This window comes from Pecten maximus, chromosome 1 (genome assembly GCF_902652985.1).
Source record: "Pecten maximus chromosome 1, xPecMax1.1, whole genome shotgun sequence".
Lineage (NCBI taxonomy): Eukaryota > Metazoa > Mollusca > Bivalvia > Pectinida > Pectinidae > Pecten > Pecten maximus.
The window spans coordinates 39462210-39479990 of NC_047015.1; the positions used below are offsets into that span (position 1 = coordinate 39462210).

A 17781-nucleotide genomic window follows, 5' to 3' on the forward strand; every position below is an offset into this window, starting at 1 on the left:
TATTATCGTTAATAAAATAATTGATTTATAGCTAATCTGCCGCTGACAATATAAAAATATATTCTTCTCCTTTGGTTGAATGGGGATGTATATCTAGGTTTCTCTCTTCATATACCTTTTTTATGGGGGAAAAGTATCACTGTTCGGAGGTTTGTGTGGGAATTCGTAATTATCTCTCTATACAGCCGTCTTGTGGGGAATATTTATCACTGTTCTTAGATTTGTGGGGAATATTTCCCATACTTCTTGCAACCCACTTCTGCCAGTTTTAAAAATAGCACATTTTCAACTTTTGACGGGCAACTCCTATAAAATAGTATTTGGATTGATGGGGAATCAGATAATTCCTCATAAAATATCTGATTCCCCATAAAATCGATTAGACCCACAATGTTGGTCCAAATCCAAATTATATTCCCCATAGGCATAGTATTGAGAGTGCTCTCTCTCTCTCTCTCTCTCTCTCTCTCTCCCTCTCTCTTATTACATTGTCGTTTCCTTATCATACTTTCGAATATTTGTAAATGCCATCGCGTGGTGGATTACGTCCTAATTTTGCGTGAAATAGCATTGGGGAGGGCGATCATATTTGATATAACCGAGGCTGGTATGACCCATTGGACCCTAGTGATGGGGCCCCGATAGGGTAACGTTGCTTAAAATTTGCTTTAAATCCCTAATGCTCGTAAACATTTGAGTGGATCTCGACCAAATTTGGCGTGAAACATCATTGGGAGAGGACAACCATACTATATATAAATGCGACAGGTCTATTGACACTTGTGTTAGATCCTCTCTATATAATGGTTTAATTGTCAGTTGACCGCTAAGGGTCATGACCCTCTTGTTAGACACGTCATAATCAACATACCTTCTTATGTCAACGAAATGTACATAGACATGTTACAAACGACACAGTATCGGGTATCTCCCGAGACAGCCATCTCCGGAGTCGGTATCCAGTCGGACTCGCGCAGGGTTAATCAATAATGACCAGTCATTTTTTCTAGTCATGTTTCCAACAGTATCATAAACATGCGATCAGATTACAATAATGGCAACTTCTCTCCTTTTGATACATGTCATATACAAGTTGTTAAGGATGGAAATTTGACCGAGTTGGTATTTGTTGTTGTACAAATAAAAGCAATTTAAGCTGTCTGGAGTAAAATAATACCTAGATACTCACTTGAGAATACTTCACTTCTAATATAACTTTATCACACAAAACACAGCGCTCTATAGCTTTTTATTGTGAAGATATGATCAATTTCACTCTTTCAAACTTATTTGTATAAACAGACAGGCATATCAAAATAATAAAATGTTGTTATTCGTGTTAAAAAATAAGCTTTTTGTTATTGTTCACTAGCAAACAAAAAACACTTTTCTTTATTGAGGTATGATAATTTTGATTCAGAGGCGTATTTAAGACTCAAGAGAAAAAAAAGTATTATTTTTATTCTGTCCTATATACGCTCCGTATTTTGAAATGCAGTTGAAACAGTAAATGACGATTTTGTTTGATTCTTATCACAAAAAGAACATTTCTTCTGCACATTAAGAATAGTATTTCTCCAAATGGATATACATTTAAAATACAGTGAACTACTTTGTATATTTTTTCGGGCACCTGGTTTTATTCTCTAACGTTTTAAAGGTCTCCACGAAAATCTAGATTTTTGTACATATTTTGTCCTCGTTTATCGATGTTAAGTTAGAATTACGATTATGTTATATCGGTATTCTCTGTTGTTTTTCTACGGTTCTGTTTCTTATTTTACATGTAATTAATCAAACCAAGTACAATAAGAGATCTTATTTCAATTAGGCTGGATGTTTCGTCATTTTTATTTTTCAAATTTCCTACAGGAAGCCTTACAGCTTGCTAAAGTGTCTCACTACCGCCATAGACCAGTAGGGTTTTTATGGACGTGCTCATTTTAATTGGCAGGCTACATGTATATTAATTATTGTACAGCAGTTGTTAGCTTGTCTTAAGATATGCTGCAATTCTTGTTTTAAGCTAATGCACAGAAAAGCAAGTTGTAGTTACAACGACGATTTCGTTAATCTTTGAATCTGACAAAATATTCACGGCTCCATTTCGTCATTTACCTACTCTATTTTCCCAAGCATTCAGACAGAACCATTTCGTTATACATCCATGTTAACGCGAGCCCATTTACCTACTCTATTTTCCCCAAGCATTCATACAGAACCATTTCGTTATACATCCATGTTAACGCGAGCCCATTTACCTACTCTATTTTCCCCAAGCATTCAGACAGAACCATTTTTCACGAGTTTGAAGAAAATAAAACGTCCAAAACAGTGGACATACAGTGTTCACTCTGGATAAGGGGAAATTAGTTGATTGATATACATATACGATGCAAGTACTTTTAAACTATCGGACATATCCACCGCTGATGTTTTCTTTCTTTTTCAACCTACCGATAATGATATCTTAAATTTGATAGAACATGTATAGGATGTGATAAATTTCCCGCAGGTGGCTTTGACCGTGGAAATATACGCATATAATCTTATCAATCATGGAATCCTCCACCACTACGACCAGCATTCTCCGAGACACTCACATTATTTATGTAACTTGCACCTGGTCCGCCCCAAGTGTCTCCTGGGATAAGCTGTGTCCTTAAGCGCACTTGACTAGTCTAATCTCAATCGGAATATAATCGGCAATATTTACAATATATAGGTGACCCCACGACTTATTCAGAGACCACCAATCACTACATGAGAGACTTCTCAGTCTCTCAACAAAGACTTACTCAGCCTTCGTAGCTACCGGGTTTGTTTAAAACCTGTCGGTTTCAGTAAGAATCACGCCCACTTTTCAGCAGCAGATTCTCTCCCGGACATGATTGATTGATTGATGGGGCTGAACGTCCTTGTTCCGGTTATAACCGAGCCTAGGACACTCTCTCCGGACATATTTTGTAGCTGGCTATTTATGTGCCAGACTATTCGGCGAGCCAGTAGTACCATTCATTTGCATATTGCACATTTCGCTCTAAAACTTTGTATCATCTTTATCTACAAACATATTTACATGGTATATTATCTTTCTTATCATTAAAGGTATATTTAGGAATAATTTTCAATCTATACAATCCAACCATTAATTAGTAATCAACCGATAATAAATGAGTTAAAACAGCGCTTAACAATTGTATGTAAAAGGGAGATAACTCCAACAGAAAACCAATTTTCCTTACATCACCCCCTCCTTAAGGTCATGCGTCCCGCATGATATAATTTACTATTGTTATTTAACATAAGGCTTCTCAATCGGACCCTGTGTCCAGAGATGCGCCTCGTCGTTTTCTCCACAACTTTGCCTCTGGTTCAATGGTTTGTACTGTACCCAGATGTTCTAGTTGTTTGTTGAGAACGACTTTTGGTATCCTGAGATTTATAATCACACTATACAAGTGTTTCTCTTACAGCGCATGTGCAGTTGTGGACATAGTCTTTCATCCAGCGAGGTGGTTGTCGGTGGCGCTGACGATGGTTAGTCAAAGCCTCGGGTTCTGAGTCGATGCTACTTCTGTCATCTATATCATCCTTCTCAAACTCAGCTATCATATCAGTTTGTGACAGGAGCTTCACTTGGTCTGGTTCTTCTATACCAACTGCTAGTTCAACAGGCTGGTTTCGATCACCGCTCGTCTCCCCTCTCAAATACTGATCGTATTTCTTTCGAATGCGGTCTACATGAATCACCTGCGGCTTTCCCCTTGGTCCACAATTGACTTTGTAGTTTAAATCCGAGCACTTGCCTAACACCTTGAAAGGCCCCCGCCAGAAACTTGTAAGTTTGGGTGATAGTTCCCTGCTTCTTATGAGGAAAGAAGACATATACCATCTCTCCAACTACAAAGGCTTGCCAGCTAAGTTTCTGGTCATGGTACTGTTTCTGTCTGAGCATAGCACCAGCTGATTTCTCTCTAACAAAAGAATGCGCCTCTTCCATTCTTTCTTGCAGTTCCCAAACCCAACGATGCTGAGGGATAGCCTTTGCAAATCTCGGCATTTCATCAATCAGGTCTAGTGGTGTTGCAACCTCCCGACCTAGCATGAGCCTATTGGGCATATATCCTATTGTTTCGTGGGTAGACGAGCGATAAGCCATCATTACATAGGGTATGTATGTGTCCCAGTCGGAATGGTGTTCGTTTACGTAAGCGCTGAGCATTGACGCCAATGTTTTGTTGAATCGCTCAACCATTCCATCTGACTGAGGATGGTATGGCGTCGTTCTGGTCTTGTTAATGTGTAAGAGCTGACACATTTCCCTGAAAAGTTTGCCCTCAAACTGCTTCCCTTGGTCGGAATGTATGTACTGCGGCACCCCGAACCGTGCAACAACCTCCTCCACAATGATGGTCGCCACAGTTTGGGCTTCCATGTTAGGCATGGCAAAACTCTCTGTCCATTTTGTGTAGTAGTCACTGACTACGAGGATATAGCGATTGCAAAATAGATGATACCATCTGCTTTTCCGGCATAGCCGTATAATATTCTTTTGGCCCCGGATATGACGCGACAGGTGGCGTTACTGGTCAAAATGAAGTATGTGATTGGTCAATGTAGCGGTAAATGCACAATGTAGATATGCAGTTAAAAACGAAACAAAATTATGATTGAATGCAAGCTGAATAAGTGGATGTATCTTTTCAAATGACACGTTAATGAAATTATATTCCTGATTCAAATGCATTCTTATTATCACCAAAAATGATTCAAACTGATATAATTTTGTTAACCGTGCTGAAACGCCTTAGTACGTTAATTTATTTCACGAGCAGTTTTACATTATAACCACCAGTATTAAAACTATGCCGTTTATCCTTTTTGAAGATATTTCTTGTTACTTTTAGACGCCCTGTTTCTATAAAATGGTCGCTTATAAGGGACATCTAAACAACAAATCCAGTTATACCAATGATATTTTACATGCCTATAATTTCCTACCATGTTGCAATTTAACAGAAGTACCTTTATGAACTTTAACTATGTATCATCACAAACAGTGGGTGGGACTGTTGACATGTAATTTGTAAAGCTGTTTGTAAAATTTAAGACAGCATGCGGGAAAAACGCGTGTTTCCTGGGGAACATACTTAGCTCAATTGAATCGCATATATTGCACAAAACAGCCATGTCGTTTTGTTCACAAGTGTCTAAAGCACAAAATAGGAGCATTGGTTTGACCAGATTTGTCTTGATAATATATTTAAACAATTTTTATTTTGACCTTTTTTCGTAATCATACGAAACTAGAGACGCTTGACGAAGAAAACGAACAGAGGCACAAAACTGTTATTCTTACTAAAAATTGAAAAGAAAAATATGGGGAAATATTCACAAACCATATTCGCACGGAGACCCCGAAACGGGACGAGAATAGACAAGGCATACCGAAGAGTAGGTGTGTTATGCTGTATTGACGACAACAGTCTTTGAACGTCACGGGTTTTAGCTGTAAGGCATAAATGGAACCACCGGCCATTTCAACAATCTTCTTATACGTCTGATGTCATACGACACAAAGACAATAGAATATGCCGAAGAGGAACATGATGTCCAACCAACCCCCCCCCCCCCCCCCCTCCCCCCCTCCCTCTTCGGTCTCGTTTTACCTGCATTTCAAAGAGTTTATAAAAAAAATCGTAAACGGCTATATGATGTTCCTAGCATCACTGACGAGTCCTAGAAGGGCCAAACAGCTGTATGATGTACCTACACTGTAGTATCACTGATGAGTCCTAGAAGGACTAAACAGCTGTATGATGTACCTAGTATCACTGATGAGTCCTAGAAGGATCAAACAGCTGTATGATGTACCTAGTATCACTGACATGTCCTAGAAGGATCAAACAGCTGTATGGCGCATCTTAATCGAATCCAGGATCAAGTCCGAAACTAAATAATATATACATTTGATATTGTTCCACTGGAAAGCAATGACCCAATGGTTTAAAGGTTAGTTTGTAATATTACCATTCAATTGGGTAAAAACCAGCGTGTCTTCAACTAGTGACGACATTCCAGACTCACAACAGACGTGTGACATCAGGTCCATTCCACATGAAGCCCCTAACGACGACATCCTGATGAAATGAATCTAGAGACACTTGACATTCTAGGCAAGGTACCCTGATCACACGAATTAAACTAGACATATGACAACCCAATGATGAAATCATTATCATACAAAACTAGAGACACAGGTCATACCGAATGATTAAATCATAATAAAACAAAACTAGAGACACATGTCATCCCGAATGATGAAATCATAATCATGCAAAACTAGAGACACATGTCATCCCGAATGATGAAATCATAATCATGCAAAACTAGAGACACTAGTCATCCCGAATGATGAAATCATAATCATGCAAAACTAGAGACACATGTCATCCAGAATGATGAAATCATAATCATGCAAAACTAGAGACACAAGTAATCCCGAATGATGAAATCGTAATATTACAAAACTAGATCCACACGACCCATTGGTTATGCCATTGTGACAGTATGATGCATAACACATGATGATGATCGTATATCTATAAGTGACATTTCGCTTAAGTGTGACAGATCTTTGATGTCATAGTACACTACATTAGAGTAAAAACGGATGTAGTGTACATACTAATATTTACATTTAGTATGCTTGAAAGCATTGGCGAAAATTGTATTCATTTTCCATAACAACATTAGCCTCATCGCAGTGTGTAGTAATGTCGGGTTAACGATTTATGGTTAATATGTCCAGAAAGCCATTGTTGTAAAGACCTCATGAATGTTGAAAAAAAAAAAAAAAAAATATTCCTTAAATGTTTACACCTTAGTATATTCAGCAATGTATTAGTATCACATGTCGTATGTGACATTGGACAATGATTCCACACTTCTAACTCCCATACAGAACCAAAGTGTTATCTAAATGTTAAGTCCTAGCAGTGAAGTATATTGTTCTAGCCAATCACACGTGTCAAGTCAGTCTCGTAAATTATAACAGAAAATTCCACCTGTTCTCCTTCTTATTAGCCTTCCTCCAGGCTAGTGACGTCACACATTGACCTGTTATATTGATATTTATCTACATCACAAAAGTGTTTTGTCGTATGAAGAATTTTGTGTCAGAATATCCGTTACCACCATCGACTAGGTAGTGTCTTGAATGATAGATGGAAAAGACTAGAGACAAATGTCACCGCTGGTGATGGAATTCTTAGACACTATATAAACATGACATATCCTGGTGATTAATAGAATCTTTCCCTACCTTGAGGGTGTGACAGAGAAATCTCAACCCTCGGGGGAGATTCTTGAATGTCCAACCCGAGGCTTGCCGAGGGTTTGGACATTCAAGAATCTCCCCCGAAGGTTTAATTTTTTTTGTTACACCCTCAAGGTAGTGAATGATTATTTTTCTCCCACCTCTTTTCTTTATGTGTTTTCCCATCGGCGATCTCCGTCTGTTTGTAAACAAGTACACATGGGCGTATGAATATCATCTGTCAGGCAGTGTTTTTCACGCCTCAAAATATTTGCATACCAACATCTTTACGCAAGAAAAGTAGGTCTCAAATAATTCACAGCTATTTATTTTATCAGGTACTTTCAGTTATACATTAAAATTGCATTATGCAAACAACATTAATTGTTTTGTCATTATAACAGCAGTATATGTCTCTGTAGCAAGAAACACAATTTTAAACATGTCAAAAAAACCGCACACATTTCCATTCATCCATTTCACGTGGGGTGACGTCACTCACTCATCACTGTCCGACTCGGAGTAAATCACACGAGGTCGCTTTGAAATCGACTTTGTGTTGTCATTATGGCTGTGGAAATGGATGTTAAATGTTCCCCCACTGATTGTGGATCCATAAAACACCGATCTTGTGACATCGGACGGAGTTGGGCACAAGGAAATGCTGTTGTGCGATCTTTATACTTGTGACAGGTGCAGGTAGGTGCACTTGTGCTCCCAGTTTCAGTTGTAGGCCTACAGTTTGGGGATTCATTTGTATTTGAAAGAATGGCAGACATTTTTTGTTTTTGGAAACTGTTCAGTTGTCTGTAGTTGTTTAGAGACTGGGGATTTTTGTAGACCTGTATTATTGTGTACACAATTTGTTTGTTGACGTAGCAGACGACGTAATGTAAACAAAAAAATGTAGTTCCGGTAGTACTTCCGGTGAAGAAAGTGAGCGCGTGCAATCTGTCACACCCTAGGGTATGACAGATTGCACGCGCTAAAAAAGACAGAGAAATCTTGTACACTCAAAACGGGAGACAAATCAGTGAAAAGTGGGAGAAAATATTCTGAGACACTAGAGACACTGACATCCCCTGGTGGTGATATTCTGGGACACAAGAAACACACGACATCTCCTTGTGGTGATATTCTGGGACACAAGAAACACACGACATCCCCTGGTGATGATATTCTGTGACACTAGAAACACACGACATCTCCTGGTGGTGATATTCTGAGATACTAGAAACACACGACATCCCCTGGTGGTGATATTCTGTGACACTGGAGACACATGACATCTCCTGGTGATGATATTCTGAGACACTGGAGACACATGACATCCCCTGGTGATGATATTCTGAGACACTAGAAACACATGACATCTCCTGGTGATGATATTCTGAGATACTAGAAACACACGACATCCCCTGGTGGTGATATTCTGAGACACTGGAGACACATGACATCTTCTGGTGATGATATTCTGAGACACTGGAGACACATGACATCCCCTGGTGATGATATTCTGAGACACTAGAAACACATGACATCTCCTGGTGATGATATTCTGAGATACTAGAAACACACGACATCCCCTGGTGGTGATATTCTGAGATACTAGAAACACACGACATCCCCTGGTGGTGATATTCTGAGACACAAGAAACACACGACATCTCCTGGTGGTGATATTCTGAGATACCAGAAACACACGACATCTCCTGGTGGTGATATTCTGTGACACTCGAAACACACGACATCTCCTGGTGATGATATTATGAGATACTAGAAACACATGACATCCCCTGGTGGTGATATTCTGAGACACAAGAAACACACGACATCTCCTGGTGGTGATATTCTGAGATACTGGAGACACACGACATCCCCTGGTGATGATATTCTGAGACACTAGAAACACACGACATCTCCTGGTGGTGATATTCTGTGACACTAGAAACACACGACATCTCCTGGTGATGATATTCTGAGACACTAGAAACACACGACATCTCCTGGTGATGATATTTTGAGACACAAGAAACACACGACATCTCCTGGTGGTGATATTCTGAGACACAAGAAACACACGACATCTCCTGGTGATGATATTATGAGATACTGGAGACACACGACATCCCCTGGTGATGATATTATGAGATACTAGAAACACACGACATCCCCTGGTGGTGATATTCTGAGATACTGGAGACACACGACATCTCCTGGTGGTGATATTCTGAGACACTAGAAACACATGACATCTCCTGGTGGTGATATTCTGAGACACTGGAGACACACGATATCTCCTGGTGATGATATTCTGAGATACTAGAAACACACGACATCTCCTGGTGGTGCTATTCTAAAACACAAGAAACACACGACATCTCCTGGTGATGATATTCTGAGACACTAGAAACACACGACATCCCCTGGTGGTGATATTCTGTGACACTAGAAACACATGACATCTCCTGGTGGTGATATTCTGAGACACTAGAAACACACGACATCTCCTGGTGGTGATATTCTGGGACACAAGAAACACACGACATCTCCTGGTGATGATATTATGAGATACTAGAAACACACGACATCTCCTGGTGGTGATATTCTAATACACTGGAGACACACGACATCCCCTGGTGGTGATATTCTGAGACACTAGAAACACACGACATCTCCTGGTGGTGATATTCTGAGACACTAGAAACACACGACATCCCCTGGTGATGATATTCTGAGACACTGGAGACACACGACATCTCCTGGTGGTGATATTCTGAGACACTGGAGACACACGACATCTCCTGGTGGTGATATTCTGAGACACTGGAGACACACGACATTCCCTGGTGATGATATTCTGAGACACTGGAGACACACGACATCCCCTGGTGGTGATATTCTGAGACACTAGAAACACACGACATCTCCTGGTGGTGATATTCTGTGACACTAGAGACACACGACATCTCCTGGTGGTGATATTCTGTGACACTTGAGACACATGACATCTCCTGGTGATGATATTCTGAGACACTGGAGACACATAACATCTCCTGGTGATGATATTCTGAGACACTGGAGACACACGACATCCCCTGGTGATGATATTCTGTGACACTAGAAACACACGACATCTCCTGGTGATGATATTCTGTGACACTAGAAACACACGACATCTCCTGATGGTGATATTCTGAGACACTGGAGACACTGACATCTCCTGGTGGTGATATTCTGAGACACTGGAGACACACGACATCTCCTGGTGATGATATTCTGTGACACTAGAAACACACGACATCTCCTGATGGTGATATTCTGAGACACTGGAGACACTGACATCCCCTGGTGGTGATATTCTGAGATACTAGAAACACACGACATCCCCTGGTGGTGATATTCTGAGACACTGGAGACACACGACATCCCCTGGTGATGATATTCCGAGACACTGGAGACACATGACATCTCCTGGTGATGATATTCTGTGACACTGGAGACACATGGCATCTCCTGGTGGTGATATTCTGAGACACTAGAAACACACGACATCTCCTGATGATACTAGAAACACATGACATCCCCTGGTGGTGATATTCTGAGACACTGGAGACACACGACATCCCCTGGTGATGATATTCTGAGACACTGGAGACACTGACATCTCCTGGTGGTGATATTCTGAGACACTAGAAACACACGACATCCCCTGGTGGTGATATTCTGTGACACTGGAGACACACGACATCCCCTGGTGATGATATTCTGTGACACTAGAGACACACGACATCTCCTGGTGGTGATATTCTGAGACACAAGAAACACACGACATCTCCTGGTGGTGATATTCTGAGATACTAGAGACACACGACATCTCCTGGTGGTGATATTCTGAGATACTAGAAACACACGACATCTCCTGGTGGTGATATTCTGAGATACTAGAGACACACGACATCCCCTGGTGGTGATATTCTGAGACACAAGAAACACACGACATCTCCTGGTGGTGATATTCTGAGATACTAGAAACACATGACATCTCCTGGTGATGATATTCTGATTCTAGAGACTGTGATACCCCTGGTGATAATACTCTGAGACACTAGAAACACATGACATCCCCAGTGAAGACATTCCGAGAAAGTAAAAACACGATACATTCCTGATAAGGTCATCCTGGAAACCTCTTTATGCTTAACATATATATTGATGGAAGTCAAATACCACTCTCGATAAAACGCATTATCGAGCAATATAATTTATGTGTTGTGATAGTACTTGAATTAAAAGAAAATATATCGAGTATGTTTCTAAGAGCATTTTGCAGGTGTTCTGTATCCTAAGTCGTATTTACTATCACATACAGATTTCATGATACTCTTCATTCAAAGTAATGAAAGCTGCAAAATTCGTCGAGGCTTTGCTTTTAAGATATGCCATAAGTGATCTCCAATTGTATTTGTTTTGATGTGCTATTTGATATGGAATCCATATTCCGCACTGCGATAGGGAACCAAAGTGTTATCTATATGTCAAGTTCTAAGGGTGATTTTGGTGTCTAATCAAGCACATGCGTCATGACATTCTAGTTAATTCTGATGAATATCCGACCTTTCACAATTTATTTGGGGTTATCCATTGCCTAAAGGAAGCTGAATCTGTTTCGTTAAGGTTAGTGTGTTTGTACGAGTTTTGCACTAGAACCTAAAAGAGGTTTCTTATAAAATGGAAAATCCACATTAAAACAAAACCATTAATCGAACTCAACATCGATCAAAAAAAAAATAATACGAAGAAGACTATAAAATTGCATGGAGACTCCTGAAATGTACCATGGGATACAAGACCAGGCGATCCTAAGGGTAACCGGCTTCTGCTTCATCGTTGACACCCTGACATGAACATCTAGGTCAAACCCAGGTAAATTCACATTCTAGGAATGAAAACTAGATGGTGATGACGGCAATCACTAGGTATTTGAACAAGCGTCAAAACACTCCTGACTTAATATCGCGTAAGGAAGTAGAATACTCCTAAATGATATGATAAAGTATCACAGATAATCATTATACACGTACCCTTTTGGATATTAGAGGGATACAGCTTAAAATAGCTTCATTAGTTAAATTTCTGAAATTATTGATATTTTAATTGGACAGATATGGGCTAAATCAGTTTGAAGACAATTTTGTTTATGTTTCAAATTAGATTGTATTCAATTGTTCGATTCATATTAATTTGTTTTGTTGTCTTTTCAAATTGGAATGTTTTAAACGTTAAATCTATATACAGTTTATGACTCTACAAAGGACATATCAAAGGTAATATCCCATTTCAGTATGGATTAGATACCAAATTTCACCAAACAGCTGTTTCGTCCTTATGTGACCTACGTTTCTAGAGAGATCAAAAGCACGCCATGAATGACTGTTCTATGTAACACAGCCCTATTGTTAAACACTTTGCCATTAGTGTGTTGTTTTATCTCCTTTCGTAAAGCTGTTTAGTGGTTCATCTTGTGCCATTTACGAATCATTTCCCCTGGTCCGCCATTTCTATCTCTTCCAGGATTATATTAAATTTGCTCTCAGTCCTACATGTAGTTAGAAAAGTCTCTCAGGTTTAGATAAGTATTTAAGACCGGGCACCATTTTAATTGTTGTTCACAGTACATTTTAAATTGTGTTTTGTCCTTTCTTAAAAGAGTTGACCAGATAACTGAAGCGTGTAAGAGGTGGGGCTATACAGACTATGTAATGTTAATGATACTATATTCTATATTTAACAATGAAGTGGAAACGTGACAAGTTTCAAAAAAAAAACAACACTTCAGGTGATCAGTTGATAATTAAAACCATGTAACCGACATTGTAACGAATTCGAATCTATTTCTCTCTAATCCGTTTTAGACAAGCAGAGGACATTGTAATTGAAATACATGCCTAACATAAAAGGGAACTTTCTTTATCTTTAATTCTTTTCGTGCGGCATGGTACATAAGTCCATCACCAGGGACGTGCAGTGACGTCTGTCTGTGTACCATCGTTATACCTGCTTCCTTCATTTCTTTTTCGACCGACCGCCTCAAGTTAAGGGAAAATACTCTGTAACTATTCCTTAAAACTAATGCTTTATATCCAAAGTGTATTTGCTTTATCAAAATGTTTAAAAAATGAAAAAGACTTAATATCGCTAATTATAACTGGATATTTTGTCTGTACTACATTACTACATCCTTTAAATGACAAGCATACAATATAAAGACATGAAATAGTATGTTTTTAATAGTAAATTAGGAACTTCGGGTCCCATTCTGAGTACAAACATAACACATTGCTTTGGTAGGGAATCCTTAATAACAAAGCGGAATTGAGAAAAAGTTTGTCCCAAATAATAATTAAAAAAAAATATCGCACTGATTAAAAAAAGTAACCTTAATTATAAAAAATCGTATTGATCAAAAGTGAATCCTTAATTAAAAAAAACAAACTGACTTGCTGAAAATCGAATCCTTAATGTTGGTTTATTAGCAACGGATAGCAGTTAATGAGTGCACATGTGGTGGCCAAAACCCAGAAAGTTTCGCTTCCCTTTGAATGAAGATTCAGTATCCCAAAATCTACACTCCAGCACATCGTTCACAGGGTACACAGATAAGCTTTAGACATGTCAACGTTCATATATCTTATTCACGTAAACGCCAGCTAAACCCTGATTCAAGTCTAAAATGATACGCTTAATGTTAGAAAACTATAATAAACGTCAGGATAGGATTTCCAGAAACACGGTATCTTAGGCCTCCCAGAAACACAGTATCTTAGGCCTCCCAGTAACACGGTATCTTAGGCCTCCCAGTAACACGGTATCTTAGGCCTCCAAGTAATACGGTATCTTAGGCCTCCCAGAAACACGGTATATGAGGCAACCCAGTAACACGGTATCTTAGGCCTCCCAGAAACACGGTATCTTAGGCCTCCCAGAAACACGGTATCTTAGGCCTCCCAGAAACAAGGTATATGAGGCAACCCAGTAACACGGTATCTTAGGCCTCCCAGAAACACGGTATCTTAGGCCTCCCAGAAACACGGTATCTTAGGCCACCCAGTAATACGGTATCTTAGGCCTCCCAGAAACACGGTATCTTAGGCCTCCCAGTAACACGGTATCTTAGGCCTCCCAGTAACACGGTATCTTAGGCCTCCCAGTAACACGGTATCTTAGGCCTCCCAGAAACACGGTATCTTAGGCCTCCCAGTAGCACGGTATCTTAGGCCTCCCAGAAACACGGTATCTTAGCCCTCCCAGAAACACGGTATCTTAGCCCTCCCAGAAACACGGTATCTTAGGCCTCCCAGTAACACGGTATCTTAGGCCTCCCAGAAACACGGTATCTTAGGCCTCCCAGTAATACGGTATCTTAGGCCTCCCAGAAACACGGTATATGAGGCAACCCAGTAACACGGTATCTTAGGCCTCCCAGAAACACAGTATCTTAGGCCTCCCAGAAACACGGTATCTTAGGCCTCCCAGAAACAAGGTATATGAGGCAACCCAGAAACACGGTATCTTAGGCCTCCCAGTAATACGGTATCTTAGGCCTCCCAGAAACACGGTATCTTAGGCCTCCCAGTAACACGGCATCTTAGGCCTCCCAGTAACACGGTATCTTAGGCCTCCCAGTAACACGGTATCTTAGGCCTCCCAGAAACACGGTATCTTAGGCCTCCCAGTAACACGGTATCTTAGGCCTCCCAGTAATACGGTATCTTAGGCCTCCCAGAAACACGGTATCTTAGGCCTCCCAGTAACACGGTATCTTAGGCCTCCCAGTAACGCGATATCTTAGGCCTCCCAATAACACGGTATCTTAGGCCTCCCAGAAACACGGTACATGTATCTTAGGCCTCCCAGAAACACGGTATCTTAGGCCTCTCAGAAACACGATACATTAGGCCTCCCAGAAACACGGTATCTTAGGCCTCCCAGTAATACGGTATCTTAGGCCTCCCAGTAACACGGTATCTTCGGCCTCCCAGTAACACGGTATCTTAGGCCTCCCAGTAACACGGTATCTTAGGCCTCCCAGGAACACGGTATCTTAGGCCTCCCAGAAACACGGTATCTTAGGCCTCCCAGTAACGCGGTATCTTAGGCCTCCCAGTAACATGGTATCTTAGGCCTCCCAGGAACACGGTATCTTAGGCCTTCCAGGAACACGGTATCTTAGGCCTCCCAGAAACACGGTATATATAAGGCCTCCCAGAAACACCGTATATAAGGCCTCCCAGGAACACGTATCTTAGGCCTCCCAGGAACACGGTATCTTAGGCCTTCCAGAAACACGGTATCTTAGGCCTCCAAGAAATACGGTATCTTAGGCCTCCCAGAAACACGGTATCTTAGGCCTCCCAGAAACACGGTATATAAGGCCTCCCAGAAACACGGCATATAAGGCCTCGAAGTAACACGGTATCTTAGGCCTCGAAGTAACACGGTATCTTAGGCCTCCCAGGAACACGGTATCTTAGGCCTCCCAGGAACACGGTATCTTAGGCCTCCCAGAAACACGGTATCTTAGGCCTCCTAGGAACACGGTATCTTAGGCCTCCCAGTAACACGGTATCTTAGGACACCCAGAAGCACGATATCTTAGGCCTCCCAGTAACACGGTATCTTAGGACACCCAAAAGCACGATATCTTAGGCCTCCCAGGAACACGATATCTTAGGCCTTCCAGGAACACGGTATCTTAGGCCTTCCAGGAACACGATATCTTAGGCCTTCCTGGAACACGGTATCTTAGGCCTCCCAGGAACACGGTATCTTAGGCCTCCAACGAACACGGTATCTTAGGCCTCCAACGAACACGGTATCTTAGGCCTCCCAGGAACATGGTATATTAGGCCTCCCAGGAACACGATATCTTAGGCCTACCAGAAACACGGTATATTCGACCTCCCAGAAACACGGTATATTAGGCCTCCCAGGAACACGGTATCTTAGGCCTCCCAGGAACACGGTATCTTAGGCCTTCCAGAAAACACGGTATATTAGGCCTCCCAGAAACACGGTATCTTAGGCCTCCCAATGCGATACCTGTTTTATCATACCGGCAATTTACCTGAGATACCTGTATTATTATACATGTCATTTATGTGGGATACCAGTTTTATCATATCGGCCATTTATCTTAGGTACCGTTATCATTATATCGGCCTTTTATCTGAGATATCTGTACATTATCATACATGCCATTTATCTGGGATACCGGTATTAGTAATGCCCGCCAGTCTCTAATACCCGTATCTCCGTCCACAGTAATCTGCACAATAGTCCAATACTTGCTGATATCGGAAAGAAAGATGTACCTGTCTAGACGAATCGGATAGTGTTAATTCCTAGTTATTGTTCTCATTTGATTTTATTAAGTTTTTATTAAGTAGCTATATAATGCGTAAGATGCCCGAACGATATTTTTACTAAAACTCTTTAAGAAATGTCAAGGTTCTAGATGTTTCAGCTTCATTTGTTACCTGTTGGTTGAGAATCTGTTTTCTGACCATGTTATACCAGACTGACACGTCCACTGTGACCATGACATACCAGACTGACACGTCCACTGTGACCATGACATACCAGACTGACACGTCCACTGTGACCATGACATACCAGACTGACACGTCCACTGTGAACATGACATACCAGACTGACACGTCCACTGTGACAATGACATACTAGACTGATACGTCCACTGTGACCACGACATACTAGACTGACACGTCCACTGTGACCATCACATACCAGACTGACACGTCCAATGCGACAATGCAATTTTTCCACCCTCTAATTCAGATAAACGAGACAAGGTTTTGCGACAAAAAAAACTAAAATACCGGACAGTTGATGCATAAACAACCGAACTTGGTAGACCGTTTGCTAATTGCGTCAAAGTCGATCGAAATTGAAAGTGAAATTATTTATTCAAACATCAGTCGACTTCAAGGAAAGATAGGGCCATATAGTAGACAGCTAGGTATCAAACGTCTGCACGAAACAGAGGGAGCACTGTGAAATGTCTTGACTAGCCAACGAGATCTATAACAACCAGGTGTTACATGTACAATCAACATGAAAAGGTCATCCATCACACAACCTCGGATCCCAGCAAAGACACCGTATAAACAAAAGTCAATTAACAGTTTTTGAGCGTCAGATGGTACCAGTTAATGCAGACAGACCAACACGAATTAAAAGACGTTTCATACACTGCAGCCGTGATCTCGTCTTTCGAGCAAACTGGGACGGAAAAACATAAAAAAAAAAGCGTGGTTATTTTCGGTACCCAGGTCAATCCCAAGGGTTACTGTCACACAGACGAAAGTAGAATATGTGACGCGGCCACATTTGCAACAGTCATACTAAGTCTATAAGTTTGAGCGTCTGATGTATGTCCT

At 40.8% G+C, this 17781-nt stretch overlaps 1 protein-coding gene across 1 annotated transcript; it reads right to left on the reverse strand.

The window, feature by feature from the left end:
• Nucleotides 1–3453: 3453 nt before the first annotated feature.
• Nucleotides 3454–4438, reverse strand: LOC117342634 (uncharacterized protein K02A2.6-like). The gene is made up of 2 exons (XM_033904860.1): nt 3810–4438; nt 3454–3766 (listed from the first exon to the last, which is right to left on the reverse strand). Exons 1-2 carry the CDS (start codon nt 4436–4438, stop codon nt 3454–3456), a joined length of 942 nt encoding a protein of 313 aa, XP_033760751.1.
• Between the last annotated feature and the right edge of the window lie 13343 nt (nt 4439–17781).

Excerpts from the sequence above, each read along its gene's own strand:
- LOC117342634 (XM_033904860.1), bottom strand. The coding sequence starts at position 4,438 with ATGGAAGCCCAAACTGTGGCGACCATCATTGTGGAGGAGGTTGTTGCA. Across the intron at positions 3,767-3,809 it reads GGGGCCTTTCAAGGTGTTAG|GGGAAAGCCGCAGGTGATTC; the intron begins GCAAGTGCTCGG and ends TTGTGGACCAAG.